The sequence below is a fragment of the Dromaius novaehollandiae genome, chromosome 2, assembly GCF_036370855.1.
Source record: "Dromaius novaehollandiae isolate bDroNov1 chromosome 2, bDroNov1.hap1, whole genome shotgun sequence".
In the NCBI taxonomy this organism is placed as follows: Eukaryota; Metazoa; Chordata; class Aves; order Casuariiformes; family Dromaiidae; genus Dromaius; species Dromaius novaehollandiae.
Genome location: NC_088099.1, coordinates 102,565,676 through 102,585,031, shown reverse-complemented (window position 1 = coordinate 102,585,031; position 19,356 = coordinate 102,565,676). Strand labels below are relative to the sequence as shown.

General features: G+C 41.0%; 1 protein-coding gene across 2 annotated transcripts; it reads left to right on the top strand.

The window, feature by feature from the left end:
* Nucleotides 1-2,264: 2,264 nt before the first annotated feature.
* On the top strand, nucleotides 2,265-18,854 carry RIOK1 (RIO kinase 1). 2 transcript variants are annotated; one of them, XM_026114881.2, is made up of 17 exons: nucleotides 2,265-2,468; nucleotides 3,651-3,855; nucleotides 5,014-5,104; nucleotides 6,190-6,259; nucleotides 6,962-7,004; nucleotides 7,667-7,759; nucleotides 8,749-8,861; nucleotides 8,981-9,061; nucleotides 9,646-9,732; nucleotides 10,252-10,389; nucleotides 10,911-11,014; nucleotides 12,577-12,683; nucleotides 13,823-13,888; nucleotides 15,564-15,683; nucleotides 15,903-15,956; nucleotides 17,018-17,164; nucleotides 18,471-18,854. In XM_026114881.2, exons 1-17 carry the CDS (start codon nucleotides 2,398-2,400, stop codon nucleotides 18,579-18,581), a joined length of 1,701 nt encoding a protein of 566 aa, XP_025970666.2. In that variant the 5' UTR covers nucleotides 2,265-2,397; the 3' UTR covers nucleotides 18,582-18,854. The 2 variants fall into 2 exon arrangements, with proteins under 2 accessions (XP_025970666.2, XP_064363136.1); XM_064507066.1 differs by lacking the exon at nucleotides 8,981-9,061.
* Nucleotides 18,855-19,356: the final 502 nt, after the last annotated feature.

The following is a 19,356-nucleotide window of genomic DNA, read 5'->3' as shown; positions in this document are numbered from 1 at the left end:
GGGAAAGACAGCACAGATCTACCCGCCCAAAACGGAAGGCTACCCAGATCAGGTAAGGGCAAGGCATGCTGGTGGAGCAGCACTGGAACTAACCCAGAATCCCATTGGTGTTGGTGTGTGACAGGGCCACTAGCTCAACTCACTTCTGCCAGCCTCCAAACCAGGTGAACCCTGCGCTGCCTCTTGCTGCCTTCATTCTGCAGTTGAATAAAGAATGCAATACATAGCATTGCATTCACTTCAAGAGAAAATGGTTAGCAGTGAGATACAGGCTCCCATTTTTATTCAGTGTCTGTATAATACCTAGCACAACAAGGCATGATTAGGATTTCCAAGTACAAAATATAATCAGAAATAACAGCGCAGTCTGCTTTCATATGGGACCTACCTTTTCAATTACAGACATCGCAAGTGACATGGCAGAGAATTGACTGGTTATTGCAACTAGTGGATAGCATGAGGCCCTACCAGTAAACCTCCCTCATCTCTGGCTAGTGTCAGTGTCCAAGCAGCATGGTGTTACGTCTTTATGCAGTTAGGCCTTGTAGGTTTGTCTGCACTGAACAGTTCTTTGGAAAGCAGTTGTGCCTGTAATTGTATCAGCAGACTGACACTGTTCTGTAGGGAGCAGTAATTAATCTTCTCTGCCGTACCACCTGACACTTTTTTACAGAGAGAAAATATCTGACACAGTATTCCCTCTTGCATGAAAAAGAAGGAGAAAGAGATATTTCAGTTTCAGGTGCCCTAGAGTCAGAAGCTTAAGTGAAGATAGCCCTTAAGTAAAGCTCTTGTATACACACCTCCAAAATGTCAAACTGTCGTGTTGCTTTCCACATTCAGAGACTCTCGATGGTTTGACTTTAGGGAAGCACTGCAGATGGAAATGACATCTATTCAATTAATTCTCTTTAAAGGTTCCTCAGCACAAACATCTCTCCCTTATTGCTTTCTGCAACAATCATAGATTTTCCCAACAGTCTTTACATTTACCACTTGGATCATGGAAGAACATCTAAAAAAAGACTGGATTTTTTTTTTTAAGATTTTATCATTATGCACCAGAAAATACAAGTAGAATGCTGATTTTTATTTTCTTAAACCTATTTTATATTGATAAATAAATGGTGATTGCAGTTTGTTCAGTGTAATGGCCATTATGGTTACTTAAGATGCTCTAGCAAAGATGGAAAATTTGGAATTCCTTTGGCTTCAGTTGAAGTTTTATATTAATAAAGATTTGATTGTAATGTTTCAGAGTATATTGTATAAAACTCTATATCTATCTCAAAGGATACAGATGCTAAATAACATCTCACAAAAGCAGCCATGAATCCCTGACCTTAATAGAAGAAAACAGTCATTTCTAGCAAAGTAAAAACAAGTTGAAGGTGCAATATCATCCAGGATGTCTGTATCACAGGTAAGTAAACTGAATAGTTGCCATGAATTCCACCACAGAAAACCCATGGTTGTCTTTTCTCCTTGTAGTCCTCATAAGAGCTACATGGTATACCACTGACTTTGGCAGGTGTAGGTTTTAAAGCATGATTCTCAGGCTTCTCTTCCCCTTCAAAGTTTGCATCCCCCCCCCCCCCCCCCCCCCCCACTGGCTGCTCTAGGCTGGAGCAAGTCCCAAAATAACAGAGATCTCATGGATCTTCTGGACTGATTACTAAAAGAAAGTCCCCCTGGCCTTGTGAGTATGGAAGAGAGGCACAGAGAGAAAGCAAGAAGCTTCAATTAAAATTCACGTATACCCATTAGAGATGTATCCTGAAGACATACCTAGCCCATAAACGATGGGAAACACCCTGTCTTTTGCAAAGCGAACCTGCGATCCCACTCAGACCCTAGAGGGTCCGTGCTCCCTTCCGGAGGGCCCCCACAGCCCGCCCCCGGGCCCGCCGCGGCGGTTGGTTGTGGCCGTTACCCCCCGCGCGGCCCTCGGGCTGCTGCCCCGCGCCTCGCGCCCCCGAGGCTCGGCGGCCGCGCCTGGACAACGATACGCCGCGCTAGTAGCATCAGAAAGCCCTTGTGACATCAAGCGTTTGTAGCCAATCCCAGCGCCAGAACGAAACGAGCTGCCACAAAACAAAACCACCACCCTCTCCAAGAGGCAAGTCCCAGCCTGCTTAAATATACCGCGGCCTTACTAGTCCCTCCCCCTCCCTGCGGCACGGGCGCGCTCGCTGCTTTTGGACCCTCTGCCCGCGCCGTAGGGGGCGGCTCCGTGCCGGGTGGTGGGCCGGGCCGCGGCGGTTGGCGGGGCGGCTGGGGGGGCGGGGAGTGGGAGGTGCCGGCCATGCTGTGGGTGCGCAGCCTCTGTCACGCATCGCTTTCCGTAGGGTTGTGTGGGGATTCGCGGCGGCTCTGCGTGCTTGCCGCCCCGCCGCCATGGACTACCGGGCGGTGGCGATGAGCCAGGCCGTCCCGGGGCAGTTTGACGATGCCGAGTGCTCCGACGGGTAAGAGGCCGGGCGGCAGCGAGGAAATGGCGGGGCGGGGTGAGTGGGAGCTGCGGCGGCCCAAGGCCGAGGCGAGGCCAGGCAGGCCTGGGCGGCTCGCTCGGTTTCGGCGTGGTGCTGTCTCCTGGCTCGTCCTGCCTCCACCCCCCCACCCCCCCCGGGTCCGTGTTGCTGCTGCTTCTCTTCCCCCGCAGTCGCTTGTCAAGAAAATGTGCCAAAAAAGGGCGAGCTGTGAGGGGAGAAGCACTCTACAGCGGTCTCGGTTTGGGTCGTTGCTGGGGACGGTGGCCCTGCAGAGTGATGCCTGGTTAAAAACCATGGAAGAGAACAGAGTTGTTACTTTGCTTAAAACTGTGTGCATGGGGAAAGTTTGCTCTCTCACTCTTTTATTATTATTTGAGTTCTGTTTCAGCACTAAAATGGACTGAGCCAACTGCAAATTTGGGGTAGTCTAGATAATTTAGCTTTGTAGTTGGCTGAAACTAAGCATCAGAAACCACGCAAGAGAAAAGTAATTTAATTAAGACAAGATTTATTTGGGAACTAAAACACTCTTTCTGTTGAACTTAAATCAGGGAGCAGAGGATTGAATAAACAATGGTCTTGTCCTGTGTGTCCAAGCCATTATCTTCCTGTTTTACGACTTAATTAAATAAGTATTAAATGCCTGCAGAGAATCTGCTCAGGGACATACTTGTTTTGGCAGAAAACATGTTAGACTGAAGAAATCAAAAGCACTAGTAAGTCGAAGGTGTTCATTTCTCCTGCAAGTTCTTTGATAGGTCTGCTTATTTTTTTTCATGTTGATTGTGTTGGTGCCCTAGAGTTAGTAGCAGGCTACCTGTTGCCACCAGTGAGAGCTGCTGTAATATCTTGTCAGGTGGAAATCTGCTGTGGCATGTACCGTGGCAGCAGCAGAGTGGTTCGGCTTTGATGAAGGAGCTGGCTGGCATCATCTGGCATGATCTATTCATCTGTCTGGAGTCACAGATCTAAATGTTTGTAAACGGAACAAGTAAGAAGGTGGCATTGAAGCAGTGAATAAGATAATTTAAATGTAGTCCATGCTTTAAAGGCAGCGACATCCTCATATGCACCTGTTTAAAGACAGGTGAAGTGACAAATATCTTGATGACTGTAGTGATCATTTGTAGTTATATAAATGTCTGTATTTGTTTGAAGTGAACTTACTCAGGACACAGAAACAGCTGAAGAAGGTGAAGTATCTGAGAATTGCCAGTCATGCTTGTGTGAAGAGGTTAATACTGAGGAAGGAAATGATCATGATGATGATGAAGAGGAAGATGAGGATGAAGACTGGGACTGGGATGATGACATGGGAAGATTCCGGAAGCACCACAATGCTGCTGCTGGATGCAATCCACAGGTAAGTTGAAGGCTATTTTGTGAGCATCAAGGGTGCCCAAGAGCAAATAGGACTAACCATGAGGCTTTTTTCAGTGTTAGTCTTATGCTGAGCAAAAAATCAAATGAAGCTTTCTCCTCAGATGAATCCTCTTCCTTTGAGTCTCTTCCTCTGGCATGCTGCATGTGTATGTGCATTGTAGCCAGGAACTCCCCTTGATTTTCTTGTCCCAAGTCCTGTTGCTGTGTTCTCCTTGTTACTGCAGTCCTCCTTCTGTTTTTAAGCTTTCTTAACCTTTTTTTTTTTTTGCCTACCCTGATCTTAGTGCTGTTGCTTCCTTTTCAGTATCGATCCTCTGTGTGTTTGAGTGTCTTTCCCTTCATTTCCACTGAATTTTGAGACAGTACCTTTTTGTCATGCCGAGAATGAAATAAGTTGTGTTTTGGACTAATAGTGAAGGAGGCGAAAGAATGTGTAGGAGGTGGAGAGAGATGCTAGAAACATGAATTTAGAGCAAACACTGTTGGATTAGAAACATTTGGTTTGCTGCAGACTGAAAAGCACATACTGTGTCAGAACTAGCATCCTTCTTACTCTCAGCTTGGACACTGAAGGTTGAAAACCTTTCCTTTTCTTGTTGACATCAGTACAACAGAATAGTTGAGTTAAAGTAGAGTGGTGCTCATCATGGCACATTGTGTCTGAATCACAATGCTTGTCCTGGGCGATTTATTCTTGCCTTTAATTAGGGGTTTATGCTGTCCAGTGTTGGTGAAAGTGGATATTAATTAAGACTGCCTGTTTAAAAAAAAAAAAAAAAGGTAACAACCTTGGAAAGTCTTCTCTGTTCATTATATTCTCAGTTTTTCTCAGTTTTCTTCCATTTTTCTCCTTGCTTCTTTCTGCTATTCCTCTTCCTTTTAGGGATAAAAAAGTGTTAATACGAGAGACTTGCAGAATGATTGCCTGACTAAAAATAAACCCAACTGGGGCACTTTTATTTTCTTTTCTGCAATTAAATAAAATCTGATGTTAATCTGTATCCATTTCTTCACCCTTTCTGGTTTTGTATATATAAAACTCTAGGCATAGACATTTGACCTGACTTCCGATGATACTGTCTGTATTTCAAGGGCTATTTAGAGAAGGCAAGTTATTTTAACAAATCCTTTGTTTCAGGCAAATAGACAGACCCCTAGTTGCAATTCAGCAAAAATGTCTACCCCTACAGACAAGGCTTTAAGGAAATTTGAACATAAAATTAATTTAGGTGAGTATAATTGCGTTGTCGTCTTTTATGATAACAGGTGCAGTTCTGTGATGTCCTCGGACTAATTCTGCTTAGTTTAAGTCAGAGCTTGCTGGAATGGCAGTTAACTGTTGCCAGGCAGATTAAAAAGGGCTCTTGTACAGCTGAAGTTGCCTTTAGTCTTTGCTAACCACCTGTCATACCCCTTTCCCTTCCCCTTTCAGAGCTGTAGAGCTCTTTTTTCCCTGGCTTCTCCAGATCACACAAAATATTTCTTCCCTAGCTTCTCTGTAGGAGTAAGCTGCCTGGCTCATGGGAGGGTATCATCTCTCTGCTGGAATGTCTTTGGCCATTCTCAAACTTGCTAAATTTCCTGGTTGATTGCAATTTCCTGTAGTATTAGTGTGGCACCTTGTGCAACAGTTGTCTCACGGGGTAGACTTTCTGCCACAGGTGGAGAGGCTGCTGTCCTAGCCTGTGTAGTGTGGTGTTCATGATATGATGAAAAAGCTGTTCTGCTCAGCCTGTTAGGGCTAGATGCAGCTGTGGCTGGGGATTTTTGGTAGGATATTAAAAAGAGTTTGTATTTTCCTTCATAACTAAGGTGATCTGAAATGAAGGCTCTAAAGAGTAGTGCTGGGATGTATAGCCAAATACAGCAGCTTTTACACACACAGCAATTAACAAACACCATTTTAAGTACACTATGGGGAGACAATCCTAGAGACTATTGCTTGTTCTGTTTAGAAAAACGATGTTAGACTGTGGAAGAAAAGGGCAGATAAATTTAACAATAAGATGTTACCGAAGAGGTTGTCTCTTTCTCATCACCTCTGGATGGCATTGCATCTCCAAGTCTGTGGGACTGTCTCAGCAGTCTGTGTTGTTATAGTCCTACTTTGAAATATAGACAGAGTGGAAAACTAAGTTAACTGATGCTTCTATGGTACTTCCTTTAAGTACCACTTCAGTTTGTTATAGAGGGATCCAAGTGTGTTTGAACATTGTATTGGGGCATATTGGCTGGCGGCAGAATTGCATATGCAATTCTGAACATAGGAAACTTCTTTGGTTTTTGTTTTTTTCATTTCTTATGTGTTTTTCAGATAAGCTGAATTTTGATGACTCCGTTATAAACCGAATCACAGAAAAGTCTAGACAAAAGGAAGCAGACCTGTGAGTTCTAAGCTTGGCTCTATTTTCATTGACCTAATTTGAACCCAGAAGAGTTCTTATTTCCTAGCTTGATCCAGAGTTTTGAATAAATTTATTAAGAAAAAAATCGGTAAATATAGTATATGTAGTTTGCATTCTGGTCTTAAAACGTTTTGTTTTCTGGATCTGTCACCTGAATCATTGCCAAGTTTTGATCCTCCTGTCACTACAGTTGATAGCAAATCTAATCACTCTTGGTGTAGTAATGCAGGAGTTACTGGTGTTATTCTAGTAGCAAAAGGCTATTTTTCTCTGCTTCTTTCCTAAACAGAGGTCCTTGAGCAATTGGGCTAGCAAAAATACTGAAAATGTTGTGAAGGTTCCTCCTGATGATTTGGTGAGGAAAGGCTTTTTTTGTTTAGGTTTTTTTTTTTTCTTCTGGCACGCCTGCAGCTTATAGCCATAACTTGCTAAGACAGATGCCTTCTTGCTGCCAGTGAAATATGCTCACTCATGAGAAAATGATATCTGTAATAGTGAAGAACACTGATACTGGATTTTTTTTTTCCCTTGCCTGCAGGAAAAATGTTTGCTTTTGTATGAAGTGAAAGTCTTATATTTTGAAGCTGTTATCTTCTCTTTGAAGTAGAATGTCATGCTTTGTTCTGTCAAAGTACTGAGTCCATGTGTGGGATTGTATAACTTTATTTTCACTTCTGCTAGGTATCGAGTCAAGGATAAGTCAGACAGAGCAACAGTAGAACAGGTAAGTCCTTACTGTATCAAGTATTTCTGTTCTGACTGGAACCAGTAATCTGGAATTTTGGAGCTAGTGATAAAAACTCTACAGAGCTACTGCAGGAACAAGGTTTCACCTTCGAATTCTGTTTCCTTTGGTGTCCTAAAGAAGCTTGAATTCTATTTTTAAGCTTTTATCAAACTCCAAGAAATGATGAAAAAGTCTGGGTTTGCCTGTTTAGTTTTTTGGTTTGGGGAGGTTGGGGTTTTTTTGTTTTGTTTTGTTTTCTGTTAAGTAAGACTGACCTATTGTTGACCCAGGGCCACATGGCTGCTCTATTTCAGTTATGATAACTATATCTTAAGGGAAAACTTATTTTAACACATTTAATGCAACTGTGGATGGGAAATCATTCCCTTACATCCTTCAGCTAGTTCTAAAATAGATATATGCTCACTTAAAAAAAAAAAAAAAGAAAAAGAAAAAAAATTCTTGAAAAAGAAGGTGAGGCAGTGTTCTAGAATCATGGCAGAATGCTGAGTGGCTACTATTTGAATTATCATTCGATTTTTTAAAAATAGTCTGATGCTGTAGGCCCTTTAATGCAGTGCTAGGAATAGGCTATAGGAGTAAGTTTTGTCCTCTTCAAATGAGAGCAATTGTGCTAACTTTTCCATATTAACCTTAAGGTACTGGATCCAAGGACTCGAATGATTCTGTTCAAGATGCTAACTAGAGGTGTCATATCAGAAATTAATGGCTGCATCAGCACAGGGAAAGAAGTAAGTTTCATTATATTTCGCATATGCTGCAGTCTTTTTTTCAGCAAGCTAGGTAGATGCTTATGGTGCTCAGAAGATACATTGAAATGCTTGGTTTTAGTATTACTTTTTGTGTGTTATTTGATTAGTACAAAGTTATCTTAGGATAAAAAGCAACTTGCATTAAAGGAAGTTGTTTTTCCCAGCTATGAAGAATTTCTGATAACACTTAAATGTTAACTTAAATTAGTATTTCTCATTACTTCTGTGTTATAGCTGAAATTTTTGGAAATGATATGTGTACACACAACATAAAACAATGTCTGAAAAACAAACAAACCCAGCTAACCATTTTTTCAGCAAGACAGTTCTCTTGCATGCAGATCAGACCCACTCCACATCTCTGCAGAGATGGGAATGCCTGAATGGCATAGCAAAATACTGTTTAAAATACTATTAAATGTTCATTGACTTAACAAAATTAACATGTTTGTGTACTGTTACTATCAAGTAATATTGCTGGTAATTAAAACCAAACTACAGTTTTCTACAGTAAATTAATAAGTTAGTTTTAGAATGCCTAGTCTCTAGGCTGATCTGACTTTATCTGGAGTCCTTGGGTGCTGATTTAAGGCATAATTTCATGCTGTGTGGTGGTGTCAGCATAAAGCATTTGGGCCATGTTTTAGGTCCTAAATGGTGCACAGGTCTCAGATTAACCCTTCACACAAGGGCTTGTTTCAGTCTTAACGTGTGGATGATGTGGAGTTCTTGTGTGCTGTAACACCTCTACCCAGTCTTAAACACTTCCTGTAAGCTGCTGCTTGTAGAAGCAGCTCTCCCTTGTGTGCAATCACACTAACTCAGCTGAGTGTCACAGAGGGGCTAAGGTGAAAAAGCTTATCTTCTCTTTCTGTCATCCTGGAAATCAGCTGCAGAAAGGAAGTTGTATCAGTTACTGTAAAGAACTTTTCCTTTAAATGTTATGTCTGCCTTTTGTAATCCAATAGGCTAATGTATATCATGCCAGTACTGCAAATGGAGAAAACAGAGCAATAAAGATTTACAAAACCTCTATTCTGATGTTTAAAGATCGGGATAAGTACGTGAGTGGTGAATTCAGGTGAGCTGGAGTTCTGCCTGATTTTAATGGGTAGTAGGGTTTGTTTGAATGATGGTAAAATAATCATTGCTAATACTGCATATGCTGAGGTTTTTGGGGTTTTTTTGGGTTTTTTTAAGATTTCGTCATGGATATTGCAAAGGCAACCCAAGAAAAATGGTGAAGACATGGGCTGAAAAAGAAATGAGGAATTTAATAAGGTGATTCTTCCAGTTTTTATTTCAGCATGTGAACTGAAACTCATTTCTGTAACGGAAACTCATGTTTCTAGGCAATGTCCTTCTGTTGCTAGACACTGGATCACTACTTTTTTTTGGTCTCTGGAGTATTCCAGAAAGTGCCTTAAGCTTACCTGTGGGAGGGAGGAGGAAGAAAAAAAGAAAGGAATAGAGATATTCTTTTGTCTGGCTGTTCATGCTGTTAAGTTCTTCAACATCTGAACTCTATCTGACTTGACTGAAAAGCGGGGAAAAGGCAGAAGTAGCTGCTGCTGAATAGCAGAACATTGTGTATTTCTGTGTGATATAGGTTAATCTAGGATTAACCTAAACGGTATAAACGTTCTTTGTCTGAAATAGGAATGTTTAGAGAGGGCTTGGAGTAGGATGGCTGTGGTTCTTTGCGTTCATTTCCTAGTCGTTCTTCACAAGCGTGAGTATGCTGTGTAAAGGAGCTCTTAACTCTGTATAATGTTTAAAGCAACAGAGCTCCTGTAGGCACTATTGCAATGCAAATAGTAGAGTTGGTTTGTTTTTATGTTTTGTGGTTTATTCCTGTGTTACAGGTTGAATACAGCCCAGATACCTTGCCCAGAGCCAGTTATGCTAAGAAGTCACGTGCTTGTCATGGGCTTTATTGGTAAAGGTGATATGTAAGTATCCTTAGAAAATCAAAGCGATTCTTTTTATTAAAAATAAACAAACCAACCCTCTGAATTTACCTACTATTACTTTAGGCCTCTAAAATTAGCATATTACTCTTACGTGTGTGTGTGACTTGTAGAATACCCAGATCTTTGCCAGCTACCACTGCAGACAGTCTGCTGATTCTGAAGCCACAGTTGTATTCAAAATGAAGTGGTTTAACCAGAGGTTATAGATGGAAAAGCTTGCTAATAATAAGAGAAGATAACTCTGCATTGTATAGTACAAACATTAATGTAACATGGTCCAATGTCTTAGCTTATGTTGGAAACAGAGCTCCCAGTATCTCTGGCAAGCATATACCAAGTTTTGCTGCCTGACAGGCTGATTCCGTGCACTTTGCTCAAGTCAGTCAGGGTGGGCTTTCCACTTACTGAGCAGAAGGGTCAAGTACTGCAGTTAAAGCAGTTACAGCTGGTAGGAAGGAAAAAGTACTCACTTTGTCTTATTTGTGTGGTAATTTCAAGGCCTGCTCCTCTGCTGAAGAATGCTCAGTTATCTGACTCAAAAGTCCGGGAGCTGTACCTGCAAATCATCCAGTACATGAGAAGAATGTATCAAGATGCCAGACTTATTCATGCAGATCTCAGTGAATTTAATATGCTGTATGTTTTTAAACTTTGCTCTGAATTGTAACATCTAAAATGTATGTGTTGGCAGCTTTTGTGCGTACATTTGAAGTACTAATCTACTTGGGGGGGGGTGCTTCTCAAGACTGTGACTTTCAGTTTGTTTACTTAATTATGTAGCTCTTAACCCACATCTGAAATCTCTCTATAAAAACTGCCAGCTAATGAAAAAATCAGCAAGATATATGTAAAAATATATGTATACATATATTTTTACTATTTACACACACACACTTTTTTCTTCCTCCTCTCTTCCCTCCCCTGCCTCCACCATTGCTTTTTGTGTTCCTCTGAAGTTTACTAATACAGCCTGCGTGAAGGAGGGAAGGGATTGACAAAAAAAGACCACCTCTGGCCCTAATATGTGAGATACATGCTAGAAAAATGTTAGGATTGTCTGCTGATTCTTAAGTTTGCAGTACACTTCTTATGCCCCTCCTTTATCTTCCATGTAACAGTCCTGTGGAATCAGTGCAGTTCTGCATGTCTGTTTGCAGGTACCACAGCGGGGAAGTATACATCATCGATGTGTCTCAGGCGGTGGAACATGACCACCCACATGCACTGGAGTTCCTGCGAAAGGATTGTGCCAATGTTAACGGTGCGTGGGCTGCACTTTAGCTCTGGTTCTGATGGCTTGTTTGTTTAGGAAGGTGAACTGTGTTCTTCCTTATGTTCTTTCAGCTATGATTCTTGACTGTCGAAGCTGTCAAACTTTAGTTAAAATGTTCCCTCTCCTAGGTTCTCATGGCTTCCTCAGGGAACTATGGGCTGTGCTGAGCTGGGAAGACTATGTAACCCATTTTACTAGAAATTATCTGGCCAAAGTGAGTTTGAATTTCATATTTGCAATAGAAAGCAAGGATCAGAGTCCAAGCTTTCAGCAGCGCCCACACTCATCTTAGCTGCCCTTATTTTAAGGAGTGTGCAGACAGGCTGATCCGTTTCCTTCTGTGACTGGAACCCATAGCTGGAATTCCTCAGCTGGAGAGTTACTATGTATTACAAAGTTCCCTGCACTGGTCCAGCTCAGCTTAGAAGATGGAGGCATTCTCTAACTTATTAGAGAAGCATCACTTATTGTAGTATTCTGATCAACAATGTACCTTTTATAGTATTTTTCTCTTAAAGATTTGGTCTTCATGTAGTATGTGGGAGTATGTGTGACAGACCTGTCTTCCACTAGGCTCTGGACCTCTCAGAGGGCAAGAAGTATGTTGCTGCAAACTGCTTCCCGCCACCCCCCCTGCTCTGCCCTTTATTTTCCATGCATTTTTTCTTATTTTAAGAGACACTAGAAAATCCGTAAAACAGATCTGTTTTGCATTTTGATTCTGTGTGTTTGTTGATGCCCAGTGTGCTAGTTGTTTCTTATTCCTCTTCTGTTCATGAATTTCTGGTTAATTCCTTCTGAATCAGATATTTGTACCTTGTTTTGTTTTGTTTTTTATTGTCTATTTTGGCTTGCTCTCCCTAAATGCTGGTGCCCTACTGAGCTTTTTTTTTTTTTTTGACTTTTTCCCCCACTACAGTTTTCTCTGTGCAATCCTGCTACAGAGACTGTGAGACTGTGAGAAATGCCTAGCTTTATGTTCTCTCCAGAAGTACAGCCTCCAAATTTAATTATACTTGACTCAAAAAAAAAAAAAATTTTTTTTGAGCATAATAATAGAGAAAGCGTTAGTATGCTACTGTGCCCTGTGTGTCCTCATACTAAGGTGGATCATAATTAGGCTGTACAGTGCTTCAGTGGATACTTCTCATTTTCTTTGACAAAAGTTTGAGGTCTGCAGACCTTATTCTTTGAAATATTCATGTTTTTCATCTTGGTCATTGCAAGTACTGCACCTGTCCTAAACTGTTTACTTCTTCTTTATCGACCCCTGCCCCATTCAGCCTGACTCCTGCTGAAAGTTGATTTGGCTTTGATGTTTAACTAGTTTCTCTTCTTCCAGATAGATAATAAAACTATCTGGAAGATAGTTTTATTTTAGATGGCCAAGAGTGCTTTGGTAACCAAACCCAGTAAGATGCAATATGTGCAACTGAGACTTTTGCAAATCATCAGGGCAATTATTTTGCTGTAACTGTCACTTTAACATAATGGTTGCATGTGTCACACAATGACTTTTATTTTTTGTCTCTGCCTTTGATTCCTTGTAGATTTTTTCCAGAAGCGCAGTGTTGCAGTGATGACTGTGAGGGAGCTGTTTGAGTTTATTACTGATCCTTCTATTACAAGTGAGAACCTGGATGATTACCTCTCTAAGGTAAGACCTCAAGGCCTCATTGGTTGTATAAGAAAGTTTGAACCAAATACTCACATTTGGTTCAAACTCCATCTCACTTACTCTACAGCCTGCTCTTGAAGTGGGTTGGTTCCTGATGTTGTCATGCCAGTACTTCAAACATATATGTGGATCTTTTGCTTATGTACCATTATAGAATGAACACATTTTCATTCTAGGTTTTCTGAAGCCTAATTGCTAAAACTCAGATGTCCATTTCAGGTGCTACTTACATTAAAAATGAGATGCTCTAAATTAGTTCTTCCTTTTTGGAAAGGAGAGAAAAGCTTATTTAGCTCTGCAGATACCTGGCAGAAGCATAACCGTATTTATATAGATAAAGGAATTAAGAATGCAGACTTAAGCAGGGAGAAATTGGAAAAGGAAGAGAATCACTCAAGGCAATATTACTCCAAAGAACACAGTCTTGCTAGCCAGATGTAGTGGCTGGTGGGACATACTGATTCCAGGATGAGGTAAATGTTTCTTTTCTAGGTGCCATTCCTTTGCTTCCAGTTAGATGAAAAAGCAGCTCTTCTAGTTGAAGCAACCAAAATGGGGAGGAGCCAAATCTAAGCCATGTAAACCCGGCCAGGAGTGGAGATACGATGTGTACATACTCCTGGCCAAGACCATGAGGCAGAGGCTGAATGTTGTCCAAATACCAGTATGTTATGGGTATTTTCAGATGTTGTGTACTTCCTGTTATAACTGGAGGCTGAGTGACGCAGAGCTGTGCTGCAGGGTTCCCCTCGCTTGTGCTCTCCTGGTTTACTCAATGTGTGTGACAGTGAGAAAAACAAAGTCCAGTACTGGGGCCCTCCTCACTATATTCCTTGTGCTGTTATTTCCTGTAGTCATGCTGGGCCTGCATAATTTGGTCTGGAAGGATCAGGGAGTGTGTTCTTCAAGTGTTAACGAGGCAAATCTGCAGTCATGAGTGCGTTCTGCAGAAATGCCAGGTACCGTTAGGTGTCGCTCAAGGCACTGCTATGAGGAAAGCTGTAGAATTTGAGTGATAGGAGTAGAATACAGGGAGAAATCTAGATGTGAACGGTCAGTTGGATTAAATGATGTGATTCTGTAGCATGGTAACATTATATTGTTTCATATTTCTTTAGGCAATGGAAATAGCATCCAAAAGAACAGAGGAGGAAAGATCCAGTCAAGATAAAGTGGATGAGGAAGTGAGTGAGGATTTTTGTTCCTGCTGTGAAATTAATATTAATCTTGCCTCTTCTAAGCAATGAAAATTATTCTTTAATTTGGAAGAATTTACAGCTGATAAACAAAACAATGTTTATGATACCGGTATGTCCTGAACTAGCTGAGGAGACAAAGTATAGAGAGATGCCATGTGTAAAAGCTTAAGAGACAGTGATCAGAAATTGGAAGGCAGACACTCCACTTTGTAAACCAATGCATTTACTTGTGGCTTAACTGATCCTGAACTGGAAGATGTGTCAACAACAAAGAAACTGAGATCTGATTGTGCCAATGTGATTGAACCAATAGCACAGCAACAGCAATATTCGTGGGATAATCAGTACATTGACTAGATTGTCCGTCTAGCTCTCTTCCCAGTCTAATTCGGTTCTTCTACTTACTGTTTCTCTACCTTGCTTTTGCATGCAGGAGAAACCATCACAAATCTGTTCCGTTTGTATTACTGAAAACGGCTAGCATTCTGGAAAGCTTTGATTTATAATCTTATGTTTCTGTTCCAGAAAAGTTTAAAAAAAATTTTGTCTTGAGTAGAATTTTTATCAGTGGGAATGTACTCATGTTAGTTCACCAGGCATTTGTTGTTGGAGTCAGCACTGCTTGATTTACTAAAGACTTTTCTTTTCCTCTTGGAGCTCTGCAGGTTTTACTGACTGCTTCTGGCTCAAGCTTGGCCAAGAAAAGACTTTTGTTTCCTAAGAAGAGTTCCTGAGGTCCCACTGAAGTATAGGGCCAGAGATTACTATTTTGTTACATGCCCACCTTTTGCAAACAAATTATTCTCAGAAACAGAGCCTTTGCTTATGAAAAGGCATTGTCCTGTGGGAGAGATGGTTTAGTACCATCTGAGTTGAGTTTCTGCTCTCACAGACTTCTCATGTGACTTCAGGCTAGTTGTGGTGCTTTCTCACTCACGAAAGAGTGGAGCTTATTACATGCAAGCTCTGTGGAGACAGGGTCTTTGCTGTTTGTACAACACTTGGTCTAGTCGTGATTGTAAAGCATGTTTGTAGTCAGGTGATGGGACTGATTTAGCACCAGTGGACTCCATGGAAAATAAAAATGTATCTGATGTGGTAGTGACTTCAGTTTGCTGGACTACAGTCTCAAAAGATCACATTCCAAATCTGAAGTAAGATGATGTTGATGGGGGTTAGGTTTTACTTTACTGTACTACTTCAGGAACCTTTTGTGAGTTGGGGTGTATATTGACAGAGAGATTATTTGTATAAAGATTAAGTTGAAACAATGCATTTTTAATGGAGTTGCCTCCTGAAGGCATTGTTAAACCTCACAATAAAAACATAAGAAAAAAATTCTTAGAAAACAAAACCTTAAAACTCAAATCAATTAAGAGGAAAGCGAAGGGACTGGAGAAGGTCACAAATAAGTGGGCTGCTGGTGGTCATATGAGCTATCAAGAATGTATGAGTTCCATGTTAGTCTGCTCCAGCAAAAAGAAAAAAAGATATCCTTCAGTGGATATGTTGGTGGGGTTACTGCCTTATTCCTTTTGAGCTTCTCGGAGCCATGAAACCCCTCACAATTATTCTCCTAAAGATGCATCATTAGGAAGGAAGAACATCAAGAAACTATATGTAAATTAGTAAATCTACTTGTTTCCTTTCAATCTACTAGGTGTTTAAGAAGGCTTACATACCTCGAACTTTGACTGAAGTTAAAAATTATGAGAGAGATGTGGATATAATGATGAAATTGAAGGAGGAGGACATGGCATTGAATGTTCAGCAGGATAATGTGAGTAGACATCCTGAAGCCCTGCAAATGAGGGGGAGAGGATATGAATTCTTCTTACTAAAAATTGATAGTAAAAGAAACTACTGTTGTACTTAAAATGGTCTGGTTAGTACTAATGCTTATGTCACTATCTTTTATGAGATACCCATTTTATCTAGGTACTAGATATGAGAGTCATATTTTGATAACATAACTTTATTTCTCTACCCCTGGGTGTAGATTCTGTATCAGACTGTGACAGGATTGAAGAAGGATTTGTCTGGTGTTCAGAAGGTGAGAGGGCCTTTTGCTATCCTTCTTTTTAACAACTTTAAATGCTTAAGGAGTGCAGAGAATGCCTCATCGTGCAGCTGATGCCATGGAAAAAACCTTTTGATTGCAGAATGACTGTTTCTGTCTGCTTGGGCCCTGCCTGTGTGGGAATGGGTCTGGCATCATAGTGCATCTGAATATGAATCTCTTCCCTATCACCAAATAAGATATTGGGTTGCTTGAGAATGAAGTGATCATCCTTATTATCACCATCCTGTTTAAGGGAATGCGTGGAGGTGGGGAGGAAAGATGCTTTCAAATCATGGAAAATGTAATTGTTTTGAAATGTAACATGACCTTAAGTTTTGAGATGTTCGGGATATCTGTGCTGTAATTACTGTGCAAAGATCCATGCTGCAGTGTAAGGCATAAGAATTTTGCCCTGCTATATGTACAGAAATGTCACAATCAAGTACTTGAAAGCACATTGCATAAGAAGTAGGGTACAGATCAATCTATAGCAGTATATCTCAAGTTGATTACTCAAAGCGGGAACCATATTTGGATCCCTTCCCTCCCCCTCACCCCATTTTGAAACCTTGCATTGTCTAGCAGTGCTGTAGACTATTTTAAAATGAAAATATAAATATGGGAAGGGAGCAGGCTTTGGCACAGTCATCAGTCTGGCTAAAGAGTAAGTGTGTTTTGTAGTGTAGATGCTTGTGTTTCCACTAAAGCCTATTTGGTGGCCCTAAATAGGTTTTGGTATGATCTGTGTACAATTAAAAAACTAACTTCCATCTATGTTAGCAAATTGCTCTTTACCTTGCATCAGTGGGTTTGGAAGTGCTAATGCAGCTGTGCATAAAAGTTTCTATAAGGTATGTTCTAAATGTCTTGGTTTTAGTTTGGATTAACCTCTTTTTCATTCTTTTTCTTGAAATTCACTGATGTCTGTGGTAAAGGAGATGACACAAGCTTGCTCAAGGCTTTCTTTGTAGGAGATTCTGTTCATATACTGGTTTTTGCCTTTGTGCTATTGAGTTTGGATTTGAGATAGTCTCTGTTGGTCTATCTTGCAGATCCCTGCACTTCTTGAAAAAAAGGTGGAAGAATCAGAAGTAGGCTCTGATGATGATGATGATGGCAGTTCAGAGGACTCTGATTCAGGCTGTAAAGAATCCCTACATCCTAAAGACAAACCTGCTGAAGTTGGCACAGATAAAAAGGTAAGCTGGCCGGGGACTGTGTATTTTTCTACACCTGCCCATGTGACAAAACAAATCCAAACTTCGATTCTTAGGTTACTTCTTGATGGAAGCAAGCTATGGTCTCCTCCTGTTGTGGAGAGTGAGAGCAAAGAGTAAATTTCATTATGGATGTTTACTTTAATGGCGTTCTTGTACAGAGGGACATATAACATAGCTCTCTAACCAAGACAAAGTCAGAATAGAGATCTGCGTAGGGAATTCTGAAGCCATGCAAAGCAGAATTTAATGAAGACTGGGCAGCTCTTTTGTACCTCTGACTACTCTTCCAGGCTTTGGTCAGCAGGCATGTGGTTATGGGCCCCCTAACCTTTTAATCAGGGAACTGAGGCCACTTAACCTGTAGAACTGGAAATTTGGTAACAATGCTTATACCATGGCCATAGTGGCTTTTGCAGAACTATTACTGAAGGCTGACTAGCTTTGCTGTGGGAAAGAGACTTAAAGCAGACATGCTGAGGGGATTATGCGTTTTTCAGGTTTCTTTTTCCAAACTGCATAACAGGTGTGCCCTGTTTTGTTCGGGCTCTTTTGCAGGATATCACCCATGAGTGAGAGCCCTGTGTAAAACAAGAATGAAATTTGCTGGCTTTATGAGGGTTCAAGATGAGGGGGTTTGCTTGTTAGATGTTATTCCCCACCCCACCTCCCCCACCTCCCAAGAAGGATAAGACATAATAGATTCCAAACCTGTTAAATGAAGTTGTAGTACCCTGCTAGACACTTTCCTTAGAGATCTGTAGCTGCTGTCTTTCAGATGGAAAGCAGGAAGGTCTTGATCACTTCTCACTGTTATGGATGGGTTCTCACTTGGACTTCTTTTTGCGTGAATAAGATGAGGTGCTGGGTAATTTACAGGTTGAGCTGTAGGTTCCACAACTGATTAGGAGTGATTATGGATGGGTTTTTTGTTTTGTTGTTTGTTTGTTTCCTCTATTATGTTGACTTTGCATTTTCTGGTTGAGTGTAGCATCTTCACTGTCTGGTACAAACTATAGTGTACTACAGTGGCATAGTACCTTTTCCTGCCAATCCTTTCCCCTCCCTGTGCCCATCTTTTATTTATTTGTTTCCCTCCACCCTTGCTAACAACGTATTTGATGTGGTGTATTAATTAACTTCTTAATGCAACAATTGAGAGTGCGAGCCAAAGCTGCTTACCCCTTACTCCCCATCTGTTACAGTGTTAGCATAACTAATCAACTCAGCTTGCTCAAAATCTCTTGTTCTTGCTGGTTTTCAGTGACTGTTGTTTGATTTCTTGTAGGAAAGGAAAAAGATGGTTAAAGAAGCCCAAAGAGAGAAGAGAAAAACCAAAATCCCAAAACATGTGAAGAAGCGGAAAGAGAAGACTGCAAAAATGAAGAAAGGCAAATAAAATTGGCTTTGGCTTGGGGGAAGGGGTTGGTTGTTGTAAGTTACTTAACCATCAATTTTTTTTGTTTTTTTTATTAAAAATCCTCTATTTATATACATACAGTACTAACTGTGAGGGTGGTTTCATTAACGAGGTGGTGTAATTGTTTGGACAGCATATTCCTTTTTTTCTTTTTTGATAGGAAAGAATGATTTTAACACATTTGGGTATATTAAAATCCTTTATATATGCAGCTTTAAACTGCTATTAAACTTGCATCGATTTGTTCCTGGATTCCTACTTCCCTGCCTGCTTGCACTACGTACATGTTAGTTTGGTTTGCTCCAGAGCAGTGATTTGGTTTTAAAAAAGATTCTTGGAGGAGAGGAAATTGCAAAGGCTGGAAAATGGTTCACCCAGAGGCCCATGCCCTCTTTATAGTATAGAAGCAAATTGAGCTAGCTGTCTTCTGCAGGCTGCCACATTCATCTGTGGATACACCTGCAGGCTTTGTGTCTTTGCCCATCTGCACGTGCATCAACTTCATCTTCCTGAAAGTTGGGTTTCATGATTTGGGGAGCAGCTCTCCTTACTGCCCAGTGACATTCTGAAGCAGTTGGGCAGGCATACCCAAACAGACCACGGCCCTGATCTCTGCTTAGATGCCAGTGTAGGGCTCTGCTGCTCTTGAGAGTATTGTGAACAAGCTGCTTGTTAGCTGCTCAGATGAGTATTTGCTATCAAGACTAATAACGTATGTTCGAATTCAAAAGTGTCTGAGTGAAGGCCTGTGACA

Bases quoted from the DNA above. Each gene is read 5' to 3' on its own strand.
- RIOK1 (XM_026114881.2), top strand. From the start codon at position 2,398: ATGGACTACCGGGCGGTGGCGATGAGCCAGGCCGTCCCGGGGCAGTTT. The intron at 7,760-8,748 runs GTAAGTTTCATT...GTAATCCAATAG, and splicing joins GCATCAGCACAGGGAAAGAA to GCTAATGTATATCATGCCAG. The intron at 15,684-15,902 runs GTGAGTAGACAT...CCCTGGGTGTAG, and splicing joins TGAATGTTCAGCAGGATAAT to ATTCTGTATCAGACTGTGAC.